Raw genomic sequence first — 23,570 nt, 5'->3', positions numbered from 1 at the left:
TGTGAGGGTGGGCAGGGCTGGCAGAGGGGCCCAGAGCAGCTGTGGCTGCCCCTGGATCCCTGGAGGTGTCCAAGGCCAGGTTGGATGGGGCTTGGAGCAACCTGGGATAGTGAAAGGTGTCTCTGCTCATGGCAGGGGGATGGAACAAGATGAGCTTCGGGATCCATTCCAAACCAAACCATTCTGTGATTCTATAAATTGGTAACTCTGCTCTTTATTTAAAGGATGATCAATTTTTTCCCCTGAAGTGCCTCCAGCTGCTGCTTTCCAGCTCTGCCAGGATCACCTTGACACTGGGAATTCCCTAGAGCAGGGAGTGCAGGACCTGGAGCTCAGCCCTGCCTTCCTCTTGCATTTCAGGCATTTGGGTTGAAGTGGCATTTTCCCTGTGCTGGTCTCATTGTCCTGTTGAAGCCCTGGAGATCTGCTATCCGTGACATCATGATTCTGTCTGCTACATTGGTCAGTTGCCATGGAAATGGATATGTCGTCGTAGCCCAGATTTATGGCATCCCTGCAGGATCAGCCAGGAGCAGATGGGCTATGAGGGAGTGAGATTTTATTGCGGTGAAACTACCCGAACAATTAGCAAATCTGGCTGGAAATAAACACAAAGCGACGTGGCAGCTCCGTGATCCGTGTCTGCTCCTCTCAGAATTGCCTCTGGCATTGTGGTCAGAGCACAGCCACGTCCTCCCCTCAGCACCAGCACCCCTGGGCTGCTCCCCCCTGCAGGGCAGACCCTGCTCAGAGACAGAGCTGCAGCAGGGCAAGGAGGGAGCCAGCAGTGCCCTGAGCTACCGTGTCGAGGCATTTATGGAATCACAGAATCACAGAAGTTGGATCCCACAAGGATCATCAAGTCCAGCTCCTGGCTCTGAACAGGACAACCCTAAAAATCACACCATATGTGTTATAAACAATCTTGCACCTGCTATGGCAGGCTCCAAGAGGCCTCAAAGCAAGTAACAAGTCGCAGAAAACACCCTCAGCGTTGCATGGGAGGTTACTGGAGCCACCTTGTAGACTTCTGTGGGAACAGTTTCTCCAGGGTGAAAAACACTGGGTGTGAACAGACTCCAGCCTGCCCACAAAACACGGCATGGCTGTGGGCAGGCACCACAAAGTCACTCCTGGAAAGCTCCTGGAGGGAGCAGAAACCAATGCAAGGAGCTGCCAGGGGCTCTCACAGCCTTGGAACCTCTCAGATCAAGGTCAGCCAGATGCCTTCCTGGAAGATGCTTCTTCCCTGGATGCAAGCTGCTGAGCTGAGCATGGAGATGGGCAGTGATTGATGGGCAGCAGACTCCAGGATTAGTGCCCAGTGCTGGTCCCAGCCTTGGGAATGAGACACCAAAGATCAGCACAGCACTGGCACATCTGAGGGGTGACACGTTCCCCACAGTGTTTCAGACCACAGCCCCTCCAATTCCTCTCCTACTTGGCTAAAATAAAAGCAGCATGTAAAACAAGTCCCTGGTGGAGAGCTGCTTCCTTATGTTTCTGTCTGGAGAAGCTTTTCTGGTATTTAGGAAAAGTGACAAACTTGGAAATCAACATCTGTAAAGGCTGAAAAAGCTCCTACCATTGATTAGAGCTCCACAAACCTGACAGGATTAATAGAATTTGTGCAAAAACAATGACTAGAGCTTCCCAGGCCCATCCACTTTGTCAAAATACACCCAGTGCCAACTCCACCAGGTCAGCAGGAATTTGGGCCCATTCCCAAAGGAACAGCCCCGCAGCTCCTGCCTTCACCAAGCCACAACTGGGGTGATCAGAAGGGCTGATCTGGCTTCCTTTGGTCCCCAGCCACAATCCTGAGGGGAAACTGGGGGGAAATCTCTGCTCCTTCCCCTCTGCACCCCTCCCATTTCCAGACTCCTGGATGCTGAGCAATGCTGGCACCTTGCCCGCGGTGTGGGGGGCTGCAGGCAGGAGAGGGTGACACCATTCTGCTTTCACCCCTTCTCCTCCGTTTGAAAAAGTTGTCAGCTCTTCCCAGATAAATGTAATTGGCCCCGTGCTCTGTGTCCTTTGGTATCTGGGCAGCTCGGTGCTGTTCTGTCCCGGGAGGATTGAGCAGGCCAACGATAAGGCACTCAAGGATCTCACTGTCAACAATACACGGAGTCCCCGCTGTAGCAGCTATTAGCTGCCTCTGATCTAAACCTCCAATTAAAGTGGTGATTAGGCCCAGTGAGGCATTCTCCGGCCATGAATTATTCATCTCCCTTCACAGTAACAGCACCAGGGGGGATTAGAATGAGAGCTGGTGAAAACAGAGGCATTTTAAGCAGGGTTTTAACCATATACAAGCAAACATTTATCTTTCAAATCTTTCATCTTTGCTGCTTCTGGAAATGAAGGCTCCCACACCCCCATCCCTGCCCTTCAGACCTGTGCTGTGGGTGGAGAGTGGGGACACACTGCTGGTGACATGGGCAGCATGGGCAGGGTCCAAGGACTCACCTTCCTCCTGCCACACCAAGTGCCTGGAAGAGGGCAAGGGGAGCCCCAGGATCTCTGCTCAGAGAATCACAGAATGGTTTGGAAGGGACCTTGAAGCTCATTTCATTCCATGGGCAGGGACACCTTTCACTGTCCCAGGGTGCCCCAAGCTCCATCCAGCCCAGCCTTGGACACTTCCAGGGATCCAGGGACAGCCACAGCTGCTCTGGGCACCTGTGCCAGCCCTGCCCACCCTCACAGCCAAGAATTTCTTACTAATGTCTAATCTAAACCTAAAGTTAATTGTGAAGTTATTCCCCTTTGTCCTGCCACTCCAGGCCTTTGTCCAAAGTCCCACTCCATTTTCCCTGCAGGCCCTTTCAGCCACTGGAAGGCCATAGTTAGGTCACCCCAAAGCTTCTTCTTCTCCAGGCTGAACAATCCCAATTCTCCCAGCACTCAGAGGTGTTCCATCCCTCTGATCATCCTGGGGTCTCCTCTGGGCTCACTCCAAAGGTCAGTGCAGTAGAGAAGGACCTGTGCTGCTCCCACTCCTGGAAAATCCTCTGCTGGATGTCCCCTGTTCCCAGCCCACCATCAGCTGCCTCTGGGATCCCTGTGGTACCTGGTGACCTCCTACCCAGCCTCTAACAGGGCACTAGATCAAAAGCTTTTTCACAGCCCCAGTAAATTATGCCTCAGCTTCACCCATCTGCTTCCCAGCTGACACTTCCTGAAATAAATTAATCAAGCCTATTCAATTATAGCCTCCTTTCTGTACAGTTTCTTGCTGATCCCCACCTTTGTGAGACACTTCTCTCTCAGGGCTGCAGGAGCCCCTGGAAGGGGCTGGAGTGACAGTCCCCAGCCCCTCTGCTCTGGTTGCATGAGAGGATTTGACCCCAGGTCCCCAGCAGAGCCCAGGATCCACAGGGATGATGCCACCAGCTCTGGGGCAGGAGCAGCCCTTCTGTGTGCCAGCCTCTGCATTGCCATGCTACTTTCAGTCTTATTCCTTTTCTCTTTCAGTCCCCTGGGAAATTTCTGGAGTCTCCACTCATTTTCCCTCATGAAAATCAATAAAAAGCAAATATAAGCAGGCCAGAGGGGCAGTGAAATGATCCCTGCCCTGTCAGCCTGGGGTGTGGGGCTCACACACAGCTCCAGCTCCTGCAGATGGGAGTCTTGTTTTTCCTGCCTGCTTCCCTCTGCTGCCTGCAGGGATGGGGCTGCTGGAGGAAGATAAAACTGGCTGAGGTGGGGTGAGGGAATGACAGCTACCCTGCAGAAGTAAAACAGAGTTTGTATTTCAAGCTGTTCTCAGGCTGAGGAGTCAACGAGGGGGAGTTTTGGCTTCTCCTCTCCCTGTGCCACCCCTGAGGGACTCAGCTCCTGCATCCCATGGGATTGGGGTGCTGTGGGAAGCTGTGACACCCAGGACCCCCCCTGGGGTAACAGCAGCTCCCCAGGAGGCTGCATATGGTGCCATGCCTGCACAGACAGCCTGTGGGGAGGCAGGTGGCACAGGGTGGGCACACAGATGGCCACGCTCCAACCACAGGGAGAGTGGGGGCATTTCACATTTGCAATGTCTCAGATCAATTTATTTCTAGGTTCCAGAAAGTACAGCTATGGAGAAGAATCACAAAATGTAGCTCAGAGGAGGGGGGGAAGACAAGGAGAAAACAGGCCCAGAGTGTACAGAGAGGTGTGACAATTTTGAATTCCTGAAGAGGCAAGAAACAGGCACTAAAATAAGAGTGAGCAGACGTCCTATTTTAAGTGTTCAGCACTGATGGGTTGGACAAGCACTTCTGTGTGGAGAATCCTGTGTGACACCACCCAAAAATACAACTCCAGGCAGCAGGAGCTGAAGAAACACTCCTTCAATTCACTAAGATTTTGGAAGTGATAAAAGCATCAGTGTGGAGCGTGGTCAGGTCAGTGGGCACCACTGCCAGCTCTGCTTTGATGCCAGCAGCCACTTCCCACACATCCATTGTCCTGGCCAATTCCTCGTTCCTAGCATGGCCTCTCCTCTGGGAACACCTCAGACCACATCCCAAAAAATGCCTCCAAGCAGTGGCACCTCTGGAGACTCCTACCTGGGACACGGACTCCGTGCAGAGGGTTGGACAGCGCCATCCCAATCTCAGTCATCCCATACCTCTCCAGCAAGGTGTGCCCTGTGATGCTCCTCCACTTCTCCAGGACAGGCACAGGCAGGGCTGCTGAGCCTGACACCATCAACCTGCCCAGGGAAAGCCCAGGTAAGAGAGAATCCAAGGGTTCCTTTGCTCCAGGGAATTTGCAGCCTGATACAGTTCTATGTAAAACCTGCAGGCTCAAAATCCTTTTAAACAAAGATGTCCTTCACTTTCTCAGCCTGATATGGGGTTTAAGTTAATCAGGATAGCCTCTTAAAAGAGATCCTGGAGTGCAAGCAGGACAGTCCTCAGCCATGTGTTGCACATTATGAGCCCCTTCTGGCCTTCCCATGCAAGAGTGGCTCACAACTAAACAATGTCACCCTTGTTCCTGTCAAAGTGACACCAAAGCTCAACCAGCACTGACAGAGGTGAGGCTGAAAGGAAAACCTGGAGCATGCAGTGAGCCAGCAGCAGCCCCTGCCCACAGCTCACCCACCTGATGTTCTGCTGGCAAAAGGCATGCACGAAATCCTGCACCTGGGGCTGGGTGAAATGCTCGTCGTAATATTCCATCAGTTTGGCATAGATGGTGGGCACTGCCATGAACACATTGACACGGGGAGCTTCAGAGCTCAGCAGCTTCTTCCACACCTAGGAAGGAAGGGAACACACACGGATAAAAACTCACCTTTGCTATCTAAGATTTCTTGAAGTACAGTTGGAAGCTGTTGTGTGCCCCTCATCCCTGTCCAAAACAAGTTCCCAACTTTCATCACACCTTATTTCCCAAAGCACAACGTTCATCTCTCATCCCACCAGTGGATCCCCCACCCACCATCACTCATGAGGTGATGGAAATGGCATTTTTTACTCCTGTCATGTTGCAGCCAAGAATTTGCCCATGAAGATGGAAGGTTGTGGCAGAATCAGTTCATTCCCTTGTCATGCACAGCTTCCCCAGTTTTCCAAAGCATGGGAGCTCTTCTTTGGAAAGACACAGCCCACACCTGATACACAACACACAGCTTGGACCCATGGATTTCAACCTCTGAGGCAAAGCTGGAAGAGGGAGATCAGGCACTGGGAGTGAGATTTCATGAGAATGGTGAGGTGCAGAGCTGTGCCCCTGGTGAGAGAATCAGAATCCACAGGTACAGCAGCTTTTCAGGAGGACCACTACCCCAACCACACTCTTCCTGAGAGGGAATCCCTGTGGGAATAATGTTCTTCAGCTGCAACTCCTACTGATCAGTGGGAAATACGGATGGGGGCAAATTCCAGCAGCCAGCTCTGCTGGGATGCGGACAAACACCTCTGGAATGTACAGCCAAGGGGTCAGAGCCATAAATGTCACACCTGAGCCCCTTCCTCGCACACCTCACCACTCTCCCTGCCAGGTAAGCTCTTCCCAAGGCAGGAGGGATCCAAAGCCATCAATAAATCAGAGCGCCGCCGTCCCTGCCCCGCCGGTGACAAACGCATCCCCTAACAGCTCCTGACACCGAGCGCTGCCTCGGCGCTCCCCGCGCACGCTCAGCTGCACACGAGGCAGCCAAGGCAGGGATTGATGGAAGCAGAGCCAGGGATTCTCCTTCATGCTGTCACTCTGCGCCTTCCCTCCGTTCTGCTCGCTCGGGCTCCGTCTCATCCCTTTCTCCTTGGCTGCTCCCCCCGCATCTCGCACTCCACTGCTCCAGAACAATCAGCTCCTGAAAAAAACCCTCCCAGCACAGGGGGGTTGTTGGGAACAGAGCAGGACACGGCCACAGAGGCACCGTGCCACCCAGCAGGAGGGAGCTGACGCTGCCTCCCAGCCCAGGGATGCCCTCGGTGGGGATGCACAAGGTGCAAACCCCCTGGACACGGGAGGTGGGACATGAGCACTGCAAGATCCCTGGGAAAGGAAAGGAAAGCACAACTGGAATTGACCTCCTGCATGATGGGTGCTAAGTCCAGAGAGGGAACATTTCACTCCCTGCAGAAACCCACCTACCAGCCAGAATAGGTAAAATTGCATTTAGAGGGTCTAACCTCCCCCATGCTCCTCCCAGCCCCCTTTTCCCCCAGTATCTTTCCCATTCCAGGCAGCAGGGTGGAGAAGGATCTCTCCAAAGCCAGGGCTGCTCTCCTCAGCCTGTGCTCCTGAGAGTGCTGTGGCCAGGGAAGGACGTGTGATGGCAAGCAGGGATCAGGACTGTGCTGAGGGGATTGAAGGCAAACAGATGCTCAGGGGCTGTTCAGCCCTTGCTGTGTGATTTTGTTTTGCCTTCCCAAGCCCTGAGCAGCTGTGGGAACGCGGGCAGACTTCCAGTCTGGTCATGCAGCAGAGTTTTTGTCACGAGTTTGGAGCTGAAAAACCCCAAACCCATCTAAACAGAGCAAGTCTGTCTTGCACCCCAGAGTCTCCTGACCCCACGTGCCAGCTCAGCTCCTGCCTTGGATAAAATCCTCCCTCCTGCACTGCAGTTTTTCCATGTCAGTCCAGCTCACCCAGCAACAGCCCCTTCCTGAGGATAAGCAGCTGCCTTTGGATTTGTGCCACCAGCTGCTGGGGTGATCTGCTGACAGCCAAACCTCTCCACCTGCTCTGCTCCTGCTCAGCCAAATCTGGATCCTTCCCATGTGTTTTAGCAGGACTAAGCTGTGCTACAAAGCTGGCAGCTCCGAGTGCTCTGCAGAGCCCAAGCTGGCCAGAGGGCTTGGCACTGCCCAGCCAGCTGGAACAGCTATTCCTGGCTTCCAACTACAACTCCAGGCTTGGAGAGGAGGATCTGGGAAAGCCTCGTTACCTGGGACTAATCAACCAACCCCGTGCAAGGCGCCAGCTTTGTCCTGCAGCACCCAGCATCCTGAGCCAGCACCAGGCCTGGAACAGCTCAATCCATCCTCCCCTGGGTTATCCCACTGTCACTGTCACCACGATAATTCCCTGTGCACAGGGGACTGGCAGCTCAATGTTCTGGGGCTTTTTTTGCTCACCTGATCCCTCCAAGTGCTTTTACAAAAGCATGGATTGAGGAAGCAAAGATGGCACTGCATGCCAGGCTCTGCAGAGAAGGAAAGCAGCAGCCTTCCCATGGAACATGCTCAGGAGATGGATCAACGTTCCTTCTAAGATAACCAAGAGCTAGAAACAAAAAGTTTCTCACTGCAAGAAAGCAAGAGTGGGAACAGCTTCCCACCAGCAATAACGGCAGCAAATGCTCTGGGTCAGGGCTGCCTGTGCCAGCAGAGAAGTGGGAGACCTAATGTTCCCAAAAGCCTTCCTGTCAGCATGACATTCCTGATTTTCCTCCCCTCCCACTGCTCAAAAGCATATCATGAGCTGGCCAGTGGGATTTTGCCATCATTAAATGAAAAGGAGAAAGTGACACCAGTGGGTGCAAAACAAGCGCAGCAAGGCACAGCTGGGAGATTTTTCCCACGTAGTTTTCCCAGCACACAGATGGTGAATGAGGATGGAGGAAAATACAAGCAGCTCCAAGGGGTGGCCAGTCCATACAATAACCTTCCCAACCAGCCTCCAGACCTGCTAAGATCATCTGAAGGAAGAGATGTGAGGAGAGAGAAGGAAAGGCAACAACTTTTCCCTTTAGAGAGGGAGATGTGCAATGCCATGAATCACTCAGAAACACCAAATCCAACACCTGGCCATCTTCTCATGCAAAAGGAGAAGAGAAGGTGGCAAACCCAGTTATGTGCTAAACCATGTAATATTTTGGCTGATAGAAGATTCTCCAAACCAGCCAGAAACCATAAATGAAGCAAATATCAGCATGGATTTTTCCATCAGGCCACAAAAGGCTCACAGCCAGCCCGTGGTGCAGCCTCTATTGACAGACACAACAGCTCCTCTCTTCTAGAAAATTATTGAGCCATTTTCAGTTGTAATTGAATCTTTTCAAACCTTTTCAAAACTAACAATGCCTCTAATGCAAGGTTAACTCAGCCCTTTATCTCCCTCTCGCTCGGGAGATGGGTCTGTGCTGAGCACTGACTGCTGCCATGTGGGAAGCACCATCGAGGAAAAGGGATGCCGGTGATTTTTGGAATGTCTGTGGGAGCAACAGGGCCGTGGCCAAACCAGCTGCTTGTTTGGTGAGATCCCGTGCCAAACACAAGGGTGGGAAGCTCCTGTAACTCCACAGCAGCAGCAAAGGGACTGCAGGACCACGCACACACATCCAGCACCAAATTCTCCCAAAAAAGCAGATGGGAGATAGGAGAGCACCAAGGGGAGCTCTGCTCCCTCCCAAGGACTGAGCCTCCAACACTTCACGACCAATATGCAGAGAGAGAGAAACATTCTTCTCTTCAAAGAGAAATCAGGCCCTCGGTGGCTTCGTCTCATGTTTGTTATAACCCCAAACTGTTTGTGCTCTGTGCGACTCTGGTTTTAATCATTTATTCATCAGCACTGTTTGATGGCCCCTCTGCATTCCAGGCTGAAGCTTTTAAACCCTTCCTATGCTGGAGGCATACTGAAAGGAGCAAGTGCTTTCCCTGGGACCTGGAAATATAAGTAAATATGACAGGTTCTGGTTCCATTTTTTATATTTCCCCACACACATCAAAAGCCATTACTTGGGAACAGATGCTGAGGACAGACGGCAGATCTGGGGAGAGGGGAAAGAAAACCTCTAACTTTTTAAAGCCAGGTCTGTGAGAAGTGATCAAACATAATCCATTCACCAGTGACCTGCTCCTCCCTCCACCGACTCCTCTTTGAGTCTGAAATAAAATTACTCCTCTGAAGCCTCCCATTAACAGATGAAAAGAACTTTCAGCCTCTCTCCAGCTGAAACTGGATGGGGGCCGCGATCCCCAGCGTGCCTGGATATTGGAGCTCAGGCTCCTCTGCTTGGATTTGCTTTTCCTTTCAAAATCAACCAAAAGAGCTGCCCAGAGTGATGTCTGCAGAAGTGACAGATCCAGGGGAGAGGCTCAGTGCAGCGCACGCTTCTCCTTCCCGCAGGCAACAGCGACTGCTGAGCCCTGGGTCCCCCTGGGCAGCCCAGCCAAGGTAGCAGCCCCAGCACCCAGCCCAGCCTGGCTCACACACAAACACCAGTGACAAGGACAGAGTTTGCTCCCAGATACAGCACTGGCTTTCCTGGCCTTCAGGAATTCAGGGCTGTGAGCACAGGATGCAGCAGCACCCTGGAGCAACACCTCCCACTCGTCCTGTGCCAGGTCTGCAGCTCCCTCCTACCACGGGGAAAAGCTGCTACAGGGGACAGAACGTCAGGGAAAGCTTGTCCTGAATCACACACCACCTCTGGGCACACAGCATTCCTATTTCCCTAAAAAGAAGAGTCCAGACAAGATGGTTTTGATAGCTTTGAGTGTGACATTGTAAAACAGGGCACGGCTTTCAGAGGGCTTGATCCTCGGAGCACCTTAAATCAGACACACAGCGAGGCTGGCACTGAAACAGCAGCTCCTGGAACTGCAGGGCAGCAAATCTGCATCTTGGCATATTCATCATGGAAGGGGTTGCAGGGCACAGCCAGGGCTGTCAGTGCACAGGCAGCACATCACAGCTCAAACCTGCCCAGCAGAGCTGAGCGGGCAGCACACGCCTCAGCTGGGTCACCCCCAGTGCAGATTTCCATCAGCTTCCCCCAGGTCTCTTCCTTCAGGTTTTTCAGCACTCTGATTTCCCACTCTGCACAAGAGGCTGGAAGAACTCCCAGGATCTGCTCTAGTGTTTATCAATACAGAGAGCTGACAGGGAACCTTTAGCCATTAGAACATCTTCCCCTCGAGGCAAGATTAGGGTGTCCAAGGCAAAGACAAGCTCTTCCTGTTGTTCAAGCCCAAAATGGATCCTCTTTGCTCAAAATCCACTGCAGAGGATCCTGTAAACCACACACAAATTGCTCCAAAATGTCCAAGGAGTGTCTGGTCTGGAATGGGGACATCAATGTGTGACTGTCACAGCAAGCACAGGGGACACACAGGTCTGTCTCTCCAGACCCAGTGACATTTCCATGCAGCAACACTCACACCACAGGCTGTGCCTGAAATGATCCAGGGAGGGAGATGGAGGGAGGGAATCACCAGGAATGGATGCTGCAGAGGGTGCCTGGTGCAAGCCCTGATGCTCTGAGCCTTCTGAAAGACTCAGCCAGGAGGAGAAGGCTCACCCTGCACTCCTTCCTTAACAGACACATTCACCTCTTCTCTGGCCACCAAAGTGCACAAAATTTCTACAAACACAGCACCTTTAAAATCCCAACCCCTGGAGAAGAAATTCCTGCTGCAGCATCTGGGACAGGTCAGCAGCAGCTGAGAAATGCAAACAGGAGCAGAGCAGCTGAAGAGTAAACTCAGCTTGGGAGCAGGTGATGGAGGGAGGAGCAGGGATGCTGAGGCTGCAGCTTGCTCTGGCTCCTCAGGAGCTTTCTGCCCTCCCACTTCTCACCCTTACAAACCAATAAAACAAGAACCCAGTAAGATCACAGCCAGCCATGCCCCACACAGCTGCTGGCAGAACACCCCTGGGGCTCACTGCTGTTCTCCTGCCTGCTCCACACCCACCTGTGCTGAAAAGTGTCCCCCAGAGCCATCCCTGCCATTGCCACAGACAGGAGCACTGGATGGGCTCCCTGTGAGGACACTGCACCCCAAAGAGCACGAGCACCAGAGGACTCAGCACCTCCTGTATGAGCTGACTAATTCTGGAAACTAAGGGTCCATTTATTAATAAATGATTAATAGATGCAGCCATATTTTTTAATAACTTGCAATAAAAAAATGCTACGAAGAGCTTAAGCAAGACAGTGTTAACAGATGGTGCTATAAAGTGAATTATAACATGTACAGTAGCTAGTGCAGTGTAATGGATGTCCTCATTTAATAAAAAGAATCTGATTTTATGCAGCAACTTTCACGCTTGAGGCACCTCAGCACACTTTAATGAGTCCTCCTGGCCTCAGCAGTAGCCACAGACATCAGGTGCTGTTTTAGTGAGAGGAAGGATGTTGGTCAGGACACTGGGGCCACTCCACAGTCCTGATTTTTAACCTTTCCTTGGACAGCTCCCAAAACCAGAGGTAAAGGTCTGAAAGCTGCCACCTCCCACCCCTGCACGGCGGGGAACGACAAGTGAGCCGTGCTCTGGGGCTGGGAACGTCTTCTCAGTGGGAAAAAAAAAAAAGAGCATTATTCCCACCACCAAAACCAGACTGCCATCTGTATCCACGACTATAAGGCACGCTGCAAATTATGTAATTTAATAAACACTGTAATAATAAAGTATTTATTTTGTATAATGAAGTGTTAGTGATTAGAAACCAAACACACATCGGGCGTGCTGCTGCGGTTTCTCTTGAACCTTTGCCAGTATCACTCAAGGCTAAATATGTCTGCAGCAGGTTCAGAGTAAGTTCCTTGCCTTGTTTTGATCAGCCTGTCAAGTGTTTTAGCTGCCAGTCGAGTTTCTTTATATCACACTATAATTGGCTGCTTTCTCAAGGTGCAGCCAAGGAAAAAAAGCACACGGCAAAACTCGGGCTCCTTTGGCAAAATCCTCCACTGCTGCTTTGCTGCAAGCTGATTTCAGTAGCAAAGGGCACTTTGTAAACAGCTGGTGAAAATAGAGTGGAACTGAAAGGCAGCTTGCAATAAACTCCAGGAGAAAGCCTTATTTACCCTCCCTTGCTCGCTTTGGAGTGTCGATCAAACCACTTGCAGCTCCCAGGGGAGGCCCTCGGGAAAAAAAACGGGAATAAAAGAAAGCAGAGAAGCAAACGCCGCCCTCCAGAGCCCCCCGTGCACCTGAGAGCCCCGCCCGAGCTCTGCCCTCCCTGCCCAAGGTCAGGGTCAAGCGGCCACTCCCGGTCTGTCCCCGCGTGTCCCCGGTGTCACATCTGGGCAGAGCTTTGATCAGGAGAGGGTCCCGCTCCCCCGACCCCATCCCTCAACGTCAGCTCATTGATTCGCACATGTCGGGAGCGAGCAGAGGAGAACGGGAGGGTACCAGGGAGCATCAATCACGGTGGCACAGGACGTGGAGCACCGCGCCCTCCAGAGGCTCCGCTCCAGCCTCTCAGTGCCGGCCCCGCCTCTCAGCGGCACCTCCAGCGCTGCTCCAGCACAGCCCTGCTGCACCCCGAGCCCCTGGGGTCACCCTAATGACAGCAATCTTTGGGTGAGAGCACAGCTGTGGCAGCCAGGGACCTTCCTGCCTTCCACCACAGCATCCTACCGATTTACTCTGGAAGTGCAGAGCTGCCCCGCTGGGATTCTGGGGCTGTCCCCCCAAAAAGGGGCAGTGCTCAGGTGTCAGAGCCATCCTGGCAGAAAAAGGAAGTGTGCATTTTCTGTGGCTGCTGCTCTGAGAAGCAGAAATGAGCTGTGAAGAATCACCCGGCCCTGTGGCTGCTCCTGCTGGAGCTGGGCCCGCCCTCACCTGGCAGCAGCACAGCCAGAGCTTCCAGGTGCATCCACACCTGTGCACTTTGTCCTTTCCATGGGACAAGCCTTCCCAGTACGTGCATAAACTGACAGGGAGAGCAGGAGCACAGGCTCCTTTGGCTTTCCCAGGGAACTCTGCAGTGCCAACACCACAATTCTGCTCCTTTTCTGCACCTGAAAACCCAACTGTCCCTGAACTGTGACACTGCAGACACCACCAGGACACTGGGACATCTGGATGGATGGTGCTGCATCCCAGGGGCTGGGAAATGTAGAACCTGTTCCACCTTTACTGCTGCCTGTCCCTTTCCTTCTTCTCTTTCCATCGAGTTCACTGCTGCAGGGAACAAAGGAGAAGCAGAACACTGGCACTGGTGTCTCCTGGCTCAGAGAGAAAACAACATTATAAGAGCATTTATTTCACTAAGGTTTCCCCCCTGCCACTTTTCCTAAAAGCTGCAAGGAGGTCTGGAACTGCAAACTCTCACATCACTGAGTCCAACCCAACAGCTCTGTTAACTCTTGTTTCTCCATGGAGGAAGAGACATCTTTCCATGTGAGGAAAAGCAGGATTTCCCTTACCTGGGCTGCACAAAACTCAAAAGGCTGTGTTCTGTCATGTAATGCAATATGAAGCACTAAGGATGTAGGACTGCAAGGGGAAAATTTGGGAGGGGCTGCCCAGGGAGGTGGTGGAGCCCCTACCCCTGGAAATGTCCAAGGAATGGCTGGACATGGCCCTCAGTGCTCTGGGCTGGGTGACAAAGTGGGGATTGGTCACAGGGTGGACTCGGTGAGCTCGGAGGTCTTTTCCAGCCTCAGTGTTTTGGGGATTTGGGGAAATGCAAGTCACTGAAAAATTCAGCAAGCAGCACACCACTAACACACAAGAGGAAAAACAGCATTTCCACCTTTCCTGGCAGTAAAAAAAAAAAAAAAATCCACAACCCTGATTCTGGATGGAAATGCTCTTGGTGAGCACACAGGGCTGGGAGGGGCAGTGCAGCATCCCCACTCCAACATCACACACGAGCTGCACCCTCTGCAAGAGCACATTTACCTCAGGCTGAGCACCCAACCAACACACACAGGCTAAAGGGGCTGGAACTCTTCAGGAATTCCTCCCCAGAGCTGCTCTGAGTGCAGTGCCTGGGGTCCTGCAGCTGGATGTCCCCCTGGGCTCACCGTGTCCGCGCTGAATTCCGGGAACATGACGCACGTGGCTCCCACCCACAGCGGGCACAGCAGCTTGTTGATCACCCCGTGGACGTGGTGCAGGGGCAGCACGTGCAGGATCACATCCTCCTTCTTCCACTCCCACTTCTCTACCAGCCCCGTGGTCTGCAGAAGAAAACAAACAGCACAGCCTTAGGGCAGCAGGGATGATTATCCCGAGGTTTTCCCAAATTCCCTGGCAGGAATTCCAAGCCTGCCTGGGCACAAAATCTTTCCTTTGGGATCAGCATGGGAAAAATTCCCACCACAACAGCAGAACACAAGAGGAACACCTTCAGCATCCTGTCAGGAAATGTCTTTAAATCAGCAAAGCCTTTTCTTGTTACTGAGAAGTATCAACAATGATTTTAAGTAGGACACACAGAAATATTAATCTGCTGCTGCACATGCAGATTTGGCAGAAATAGTAATCAAAAAGCTAATTTTCCCAGAATTCTGTTGCCATAGTTAGGACACTGATGACATCAGGCTTTTAGCACCTGTAGGGGATAATCAGTAGGAGCAGGAAATCGCTGATAAACAGAAAGCAGGTTTCATGTTAGTAAAAATTATGGGAGTATCAAGCTTCCAAAACACTCTGCTCTGAAGGGATAATTATCTGAAGGGATAATTATCAGGTTTCTGGGTCAACAATGCCCTTCAGAGCCCAGTGCTGGCAACTGCAAAGCTTATTTCCAGCCACCTAAAAATAAGAAAAGCATCTGAACAGTGGAATTTGGTCGTGTCTCTCACAACCCTCTTCCACAGGGCAGGGAGCAGCTTTTGGGCTTCCTGCAGGACAGCACAAAGGATGGGGACTGCTCAGGCCACCCCCCCAAATAATCAGCATGTTTGTGAGGGAACAGATTCTTTGCCCAATATAGCCAAGCCCTGGCTCCATCCATCAAGGCTTTCATTCCTGCTGGGACACTGCAGGATCTGAGCACCCAGAGCAGCAGCAGCTCTCAGAGGCATCCCTGCATTCCCTGCCCTCCTTCCCTAATGGCAGCAGCCTGGCAGTTGCAGGAGCTGATAACCAAGTGGTGAGCTAGTCAGCAGGCTTATTCAAACTTTTAATTCCTTTTGGCTCTGAGAGCTAATGGATTTTTTTGCCTTGGGGATACAGAGCTGAATAATGCACAGGCTTCACACAGCACTGGGCTGGGCTAAGACATTTTCCAATTAGGAGGAAAGATTCTCCCCTAGTCACAGGGTAGAAAAGCAAACTGTAAAGAAATCAGGTTTTTTACAACAAGTTTCATCCCTTCTGCTTTCCAGGAAAGCAGGGAGGAGAATCTCAGGATGCAGCTGCAGCATGAACAGGCCAAGGTTTAGAGCCTCACACACTGCTGTGTGCTCACCTTGCAAACGTGGAGGAATCCCAAGCTGCAGCCCCACAGCTCTCTGCAGCAATCTGGCAGTGGAAAGGTGTTTGCAACCCCAAATCCCCTCCAGATTCCAAGACTTTGTGCTCTGTCCTGAGCTTGGCAGGGGGGCAGCAGCACTCACCACAGCCTGCACGTTCTCGTGGGTGCTGAGGACACCCTTGGGCCTCCCCGTGGTCCCGCTGGTGTAGATGATCATGGCTCCTCTGTCCTTCCACGAGGAACAGCTTGGCAAGGGCCCCTCCTCCGTGGCTGCAGATCCATCACCACCAGAGCTGGGAAGTGGCAGCACTGGGACTCCCAGTTTCTCAGCACTGGGGGTTATTTTCCCCAGGAACTCCTCGGCTGCGATGAGCAGGGCGCTCTGCGAGTCCTGGATCACGTACTCCAGCTCGGGCACCGGGTGCTTCCTGTACAGGGGCACCGCGATGCCCCCACTCATCCACGCAGCCCACTGGGCCACCACGTAGGAGGCATCATTGGGGCACAGGAAGGAGATCCTCTCTTCCTTCAGGTCCCTGCTGGGACACTGCAGGACCCTGCAGATCTCCCGGGACAGGCGGAGGCTCCGGCCGAGCAGGTCCCTGTACGTGTGCTCCCCGTTCCGGTCAACGATGGCCACTTTGTCCCCAAAAGCCAGAGCTCTGGTGAACACGGGGGTGATGTCACTGCTGCAGGTGGCCCAGGCCGTGTGCAGAGCCCTGTGGGGACAGCCAGCCCTCTTCCCATGCCATGTGCAGCGGGACAGGTCCCGCAGGAGGCAGCGGAGGGGCCGGCACAGCTGGGGGAAGAGCAGGGGGAGCAGCATCCTGCCAGCACTGAGGAGATTCTGCAGAAAGCAATGATGGGAGCAGGTCAGCACGGGCAGGGATTGCCCAGGGGGTTATTCCCACCCAGGGAAAGTGGCAGCCCTCATTTGAATAATATCCACTCTATTATTTATGTCCCTGCCTCAGAGTGCCACACCCTGGGCAGCCCGAGAATCCCTGTGTTCTGCCACAATGGAACAAGGGGCAGAGTCCCTTCCCTCACAGCCTCCAGTCCCCAACATCCAGCTGATTTAAAGGATGAACCAGTTTTCACAGAATCCCAGAGTGGTTTAGGTTGGAAGGGACCTCAAAGTCCATCCAGCTCCACCCCTGCCACAGGCAGGGACACCTTCCAGTGTCCCAGGCTGCTGGCAGGCAGGGGGTGAAGTGAGATGGGCTTTAAGGTCCTTCCCAAGCCAAACCATTCCACGATTCTGTGAAGAATCCTAAGCCCTCTGCACAGCCTGGAGCAGCCTCTCCACACAGCAGCAGGGAGCAGAGAGGAGAGGACAGGGCTGTGGCAGGAGAGAGAGGGGTTTGCTGCACAGAATCCAATCAGCACCAGAACATCCCCAGAGGGATTCCATGACAAGAGGAAGCAGCCAAAGGATGACAAGCTCTCACTCTCTGAGAGCATCCGTGACACTTCCTTGATGCTGGCAATAACAACCTGATTTTTCCCATTTTTTTTTGATAAATGCCTATTAGTGGAGCAGCTCAGCTCCAAGAGCCTCCCAGCCCAGCTTCCCACTGTGGGGGTGAGCTGGAACAAAGGGGATCCAGCCCAGCAGCTCCCCAGGACGAGCTGGCCAGGGCTGCCCTCAGCTCAGGCTGCACAGGAGTTTATTTCCCGTGAGCCCTGCGGTCTCTGCCCTCCTCCTTCAGAGCATTTCCCCACCCAGACACTGGCCCTGCTCAGATCTTCTTTTGCAAATCAACCTCAATTTCTGCTTCTGCAAAACAAGCTTGTGATTTAGAGTGGAAACATGTGGGGGAGCAGAGAGGCTTCAGCCCCAGAGCGGGGTGAGCGTGGGAACTCCTGACATTTGCCACCAGCATGGAAAAAACCAAAGCAGCTCAAGGCAGAGCTCGTGTGACGTCTTTGCATTGCTCTGGAGAGACTAAAATGTAAAATCCTGACCTAATGCACACCCTGAACTGAACCTGTGGCCATGGCAAAGTGTCAATGCTGTGAGCATTAAGAGGGGCCTGACCTGGAAGCTGTGTTTGCTCAGGATCCGTGTGGCTGATGCTCTCTCACTGCTCCTCCTGCTCTTTCCAAAAATCAAATTACCCCATTGCCACCAGTCTGTGTTTAATAGAGCAATTAACAGCAGCACTTTCAGCCAGCCTGGGAATGCTGGGTTTCAGAGAGATGAGGGTGATGGTGTGTGCAGACACTTGGGGCAGGGAAGTAAATCCAGGGCTGTTTTCCATCCCCTCCCGTTGCTCAGGGATTCCTGCTGCCACAAACTCCTGCACAGCACACCTGGAAACAAAGTTTGTCCCTAGAGCCCACAGGAAGGTGGGGGGAGTGCAGAGATGTGGCTCTGCTGCCTTGGAAGGGAAGGATCAAAGCCCCCTGGAAGGGAAAATCCGAGCCCTCCTCTTCCTCCTAAGGCTGAAGATTGAGAGCTCTCCCCAGCTCCCAGCACAAAAAAAACCAGTGCAAACTGGGAGCTGACACACCTGCCCAGCCCTCTTTGCACCCCTCTGCAAGCTCTGAGCATAAAGGGCAAAAAATGCATTCCCTGGAGTAAAAAGATCTTTGGAGTTACTCTGAGCTGTTCCAAAGTGAATTATTATAGGAATAATCATCGCTCCAGCTGTGACCGTGGAACTGCCAGTGCGAGTCTGACCTGCAGGATTCCACCCTGTCCTCATTTACAGGCACGGGAATACAAAGGGATTCCTGGCTGTTTCTACAACAGAGATAAAAAATACTTTATTCTTAGAAAATCATTAAAAAATTCTTTATTCTTAGAAAATAAAAAAGTAACTAAAGAGACTTGGAACAGGCATCAAGCAATGTCTCAGATGCTGACTGTTCTGTGCTGCTCACAAAACAAAAAATAGGAAAAGGTTTGGATTGGAAAGAACCTTAAAGCCCATCCAGTGCTCCTTCCACTGTCCCAGGTTTCTCCAAGCCCCAGTGTCCAGCCTGGCTTGGACACTCCCAGGGATCCAGGGGCAGCCCCAGCTTCCCTGGGCAGCCTGCGCCAGGGCCTCCCCGCTCTCACAGGGCTTCATTCTTCTCTCATCCCGGAGCGGATTCCCACCCTCCAGCTCTCTGCCCGCAGCCTACTCACGGCGCATCCCAGAGCAGGAATAACAAGAAACCTCTCCCCGCGATTCCCGAGGAACGGCGGTGCCCCCGCCGCAGGCCCCGCGTCCAGCGGGTCCCGCCGGGAAGGAGGGCCCGGACCGAGCGCACCGGGCCGAGAGCGGCCGGTCCCGGCTCGCCCCGGCTTTGGGACACCCTGGGGCCGTCCCTGGCCGTCCCAGCCCCGGCCCCGTCGCGGCCCCGCCGCCTCCCGCAGCCCCGCGGGGCCTCACCTGCGGCCGGGGGACCGCTCCTGCCGCGCACAGCTCCGGCGGGAGCGCGGCGCCGCGACCCGAACGTTCCGCGCACCAACGTTCCGCCTCCCGCACCGGATTTGTGGGGATTTGGCCCCAAAACGCTCACGAGGGGCGGGGTGAGGGCACCGCGGGGCTGAGTGTCCCTGCAGCCCCCCGGAGTGTCACCGGTGTCATCGGATGTCATGGTGGGCGTGGGTGACGACACGGTGTTCCATCTCTGCCCCGCGGGTCCTGGGGCCATGGGCCTGGTCTGCAGGGTTTCGGGATTTGGGCAGGGCTCAGGGATGGCCTGGGCTCGCGGAACCGCCACACAGAGATCCCAGAGATGCACAGAGATCCCAGAGATGCACAGAGCTCCTGGGGACACACAGACATCTTGGGGACATACGGACACTCAAGGACACATGGACACCCTGGGGACACACAGACATCTTGGGGACACACAGAGTGCCTGGGGACACACGGACACCCTGGGGACACACGGACACCCTGGGGACACACAGACACCTTGGGGACATACAGACATCTTGGGAACATACGGACACTCAAGGACACATGGACACCCTGGGGACACACAGACACCTTGGGGACATACGGACACCCTGGGGACACACAGACATCTTGGGGACACACAGAGTGCCTGGGGACACACGGACACCCCGGGGACACACGGACACCCCAGGGACACACAGAGGGCCCTGCGGTGGCACGTGGCACATCCCCCAGGCCCCGCTCCCGTGCTGGTGCCGTGTTTTTGCGGCTGTGCGCGCTGGGCCGTGAAGCGGCACGGCCGGGGTGACCCCCACCCACCTCCCCAGGTGTGTTTCCATCAGGGCTGCAGCCCGTGGGGTGCAGCGGGCTGGGAGCGGAAACGGGGCCGGGATCCCAGCGCTGGCAGGGACAGCACCCAAGGCTCCTGCTCAGCCCTGATACCGGAGTGCCATGGCACAGCTCCCTCATGGCACAGCTCTCCATGGCACGGCTCTCCATGGCACAGCTCTCCATGGCACCGCTCCCTCGTGGCACAGCTCTCCATGGCACGGCTCCCTCATGGCACAGCTCTCCATGGCACGACTCTCCATGGCACGGCTCTCCATGGCACGGCTCCCTCATGGCACAGCTCTCCATGGCACAGCTCTCCATGGCACCACTCCCTCCTCATGGCACAGCTCTCCATGGCACAGCTCTCCATGGCACGGCTCCCTCATGGTACAGCTCTCCATGGCACGACTCTCCATGGCGCCACTCCCTCCTCATGGCACAGCTCTCCATGGCACAGCTCTCCATGGCACAGCTCTCCATGGCACAGCTCTCCACACACAGCTCTCCATGGCACAACTCTCCATGCGCAGCTCCTTTGCTCTGTTGCACAGTTCCCCTTGGCACAACTCTTGCACAGTTCCCGTCACACGGCTCCCCAGCAGATGCACTGCACAGCTGCCCCCGCTATTTTTCAGGGTTTCCTCTCCGTCACTTGGTTGCCTCCTCATTTCATGGCTCCTCATTCATCTCTCATGTCCCCACGGCACAGATCCCTCTGTGTCTCTCAGCTGTGGCACAGCTCCATCCCCATGGCGTGGCTCTGTCCCCATTTGCTCCCCACTGCACACTTCTCCATCACACAGTCCCTTCCCCAGTTCCTCCCCATCACACAGCTCCAGTTCCAGTCCATCACACAGCTCCAGTTCCTCCCCATCACACAGCTCCAGTTCCTCCCCATCACACAGCTCCAGTTCCTCCCCATCACACAGCTCCAGTTCCTCCCCATCACACAGCTCCAGTTCCTCCCCATCACACAGCTCCAGTTCCTCCCCATCACACAGCTCCAGTTCCTCCCCATCACACGGCTCCTCCCTCAGTTCCCCCCATCCCTCGGCTCTGTCCCCACCATGCAGCTCTCACACCCTTCCGATTTTACACCCCATTCACTCCCCATCACCCTCCTGCCCTGTGCAGAGCTGCTGCAGGAGGCTCCCAACACTCCCTGCAGTTCCAGGTTGGCCCCAGTGCCAGCAGGTGCCACCTCCCTGCAGCACCCAGCCTGGCCCTGCCACCCCCAGCGTCATTCTCTACACTCCCCATCTGCCACCATCCTCCCCCAGTCCCCACACGGGGTGTGTGCCCATGGGGGGTTCTTGATGCCTTAAGTTTTAAGTTTTTCTGTTCTGCTTGGGTGTGCTTTTCTGTTGTGCTTGGGTGGTGAAGACAAAACATCCTATTCCAGCTGAAGGGACTCAAGGACAACTTCTTCAAACTTCAAGCCCTAAGCATAAACAAGTGAAAAGAGGAGAGCAGGCAAACAAGCAAGGGGGATGAAACTTCACGATTTGAGGCTATTATTTGGACAGCTGACTCTCACATAAAAATGTGAGATCTCATGACCAAGCCCTCTTTTGTTTACATCTTGGAGCTATTCGGGCAGGGGCCACCGGTACTTTGAAAGCCCCTCAATAAATATCCATTTTATTCTTCTTAACTCTGCCTAACCTCTGTTCCAGCTCCTTTGGGCATCAGTCTGTGGTGCCAGCGAGGTGCCAACACCTCTGTGATGGTGCAGGGACTGTCAGGGACAGCGTGAGGACAGAGCTGGGACACCCAAGGGTGTGCCAGGAGTGGCCCCTCTAGTGCATGCAGGGACCCTGCCCCGTGGGGGTGACCCCGTGGGGGTGACCCCGTGGGGGTGACAGGGCTGTCCCCCCCGATGGTGGCAGGCGGCAGGGCCAGCTGGCCGTGTGCACAGCAGATGTCACCCCAGCCACCCTCTGTCCCTCCGGCCCCCGGCACCTGGTGCCCAGCAGCCATCTGGAGCCGGCCACATCCCCGGGGACGATGCTCAGCCGTGGTCACCGCCGCCACCCCGGGACTGTGGGGCCACACGCTGCTCCCCGGGCTGGGAGGGAGAGAGGGAGGGAAGGAGCTGCTCCCCCACTGCAGGGAGGGGTCAGTCCAGATGTGCACTCACAGCTGGGAGTGGAAACTGAGACCTGGGTGCACCCACAGACCCCTGCCTCGGCTGCTGCCATTGTCCCCAGGGCACGGGGCTGTCCCCAAGCTGTCACCACGTGTTCTCAGGTCCCTCCCGGGTGGGTGTGAGCCCCACAGCCCGCGCTGGCAGGAGTGTTTTCTGCTCGCCCTCCCCCCTTGCTCAGCTCGGTGATTAATTATGCATCCAGCAGAAAGCTTTTATTGCACTGGAGTTTACTTGTGGTACATCCGTATTTATTAAAGAAAAAAAAAAAAAGGAAAGTAATTACTGGGGTGGTGTAAACACCACAAACACTGCAGGGCTGTGGCAATGCTCAGGGTGATGGTGAGTTCATCCCAGGGCTGCGTGGTGGGATGGGATGGGATGGGATGGGATGGGGTGGGATGGGATGGGATGGGATGGGATGGGGTGGGATGGGATGGGATGGGATGGGATGGGATGGGATGGGATGGGATGGGATGGGATGGGATGGGATGGGATGGGATGGGATGGGATGGGATGGGGTGGGATGGGATGGGATGGGATGGGACAGGACACTGACAGCTTCCACTGTGGCGCTGCTTGGAGTGAGGATGCAGCACAGCAAGGTGGCAGCCTGCCCATCCCCACATGGCAAGTGTGTCCCTATCCCCATCCTGCCCCAGCCCAAGGAGGGACAGAGTCAGGGCAGTGCCGGGGTCCCCGGTGGCTGTTCAGCAGGATGTTGTAAACAAGAGGCAGTGAAATGTTTGATCTCCATCCATCTGTTGGCCCCTAATCCCCCACCCGAGGCCCTCGTGCCTCACCACCTCCCAGCCTCCCTAAGCTGCTCCCCGCCAGGCAGCAGAAGGTCAGCAGGACCTGCTGGCCCTGTGCCCCTGGCACCACCTCGAGGCTGCCAGGGCTGTATGGTGGCAGAAAGCAGATTGAGTGTCCCCATTTTGGGGTTTAACCCTGTGCTGCTGTGGGATGGCACGAGGCAGGGGCAAGGTCTCCCTCTTTCTCTCGTTTTCCTCCGTGTTTCACAGGTCCCTCCGTGCCTGCATCCCTCCCAGAATGAGCATCACTGGGCTGTCCCCAGGGGCTGCAGGGGACACGATTGCCATGGGGACTCCCTGGGGACAGGAGCAGCTCGGAGCTGCTCGGCGTGAAGTGGAGCCGTAAGTGGCTCCTGCGTCACGTGGCGAGGATAAGTGCAAAATGGCCCTATTATGATAATTGCCCGGAATTATGATTGATGGAGATTAGCTGCTTATTCGAGGAAATGGCAGCGCACGTGTGACACGGGCAGGCCAGGGACAGCCACCGGGGCACGGGGGCACGGAGCACACGGGGATGGCTCCTGGAATATTCTTATGGCGCAGTCACTGCCGTGCCAGGAGCTGCCACCGCCCAGGGACACTGGGTGAAGCGTGGCAGGAGAATGGGATGGGCCAGTGGGACCCACTCGCACCCCATCCTGCCCCATGGAGAGCTCCTCGTGCCAACTCCATTAAAGACATCCCTGGTTAGGAGGTGAAGCTGTTAACCAGTGATGGCCACTGCTCTCTGCGTGCTCCTGGTGCCTGCCCCAGCACCCCTGTGAACGTGGCTG

At 54.6% G+C, this 23,570-nt stretch overlaps 1 protein-coding gene across 2 annotated transcripts in view; it reads right to left on the bottom strand.

The window, feature by feature from the left end:
* The window catches only part of LOC117001639 (malonate--CoA ligase ACSF3, mitochondrial-like), a 50,225-nt gene extending 31,171 nt beyond the window's left edge, over positions 1–19,054 (bottom strand). The window contains exons 1-5 of one of the 2 annotated variants that reach the window (XM_033070093.2): positions 18,988–19,054; positions 15,747–16,451; positions 14,208–14,363; positions 5,098–5,252; positions 4,557–4,702 (exon numbers count right to left, since the gene is read on the bottom strand). In XM_033070093.2, coding sequence (XP_032925984.1) covers positions 4,557–4,702; positions 5,098–5,252; positions 14,208–14,363; positions 15,747–16,430 — 1,141 coding nt within the window. In that variant the 5' untranslated portion in view covers positions 16,431–16,451; positions 18,988–19,054. Of the gene's footprint in view, positions 1–4,556; positions 4,703–5,097; positions 5,253–14,207; positions 14,364–15,746; positions 16,452–18,740; positions 18,840–18,987 lie in introns of those variants that run through there. The other variant, XM_033070094.2, reaches the window with a different exon arrangement.
* Between the last annotated feature and the right edge of the window lie 4,516 nt (positions 19,055–23,570).

Source organism: Catharus ustulatus, chromosome 11, assembly GCF_009819885.2.
Source record: "Catharus ustulatus isolate bCatUst1 chromosome 11, bCatUst1.pri.v2, whole genome shotgun sequence".
Classification (NCBI taxonomy): Eukaryota; Metazoa; Chordata; class Aves; order Passeriformes; family Turdidae; genus Catharus; species Catharus ustulatus.
Note: the sequence above shows the minus strand (reverse complement) of the source record. Positions and strands in the feature narration are given on the sequence as shown.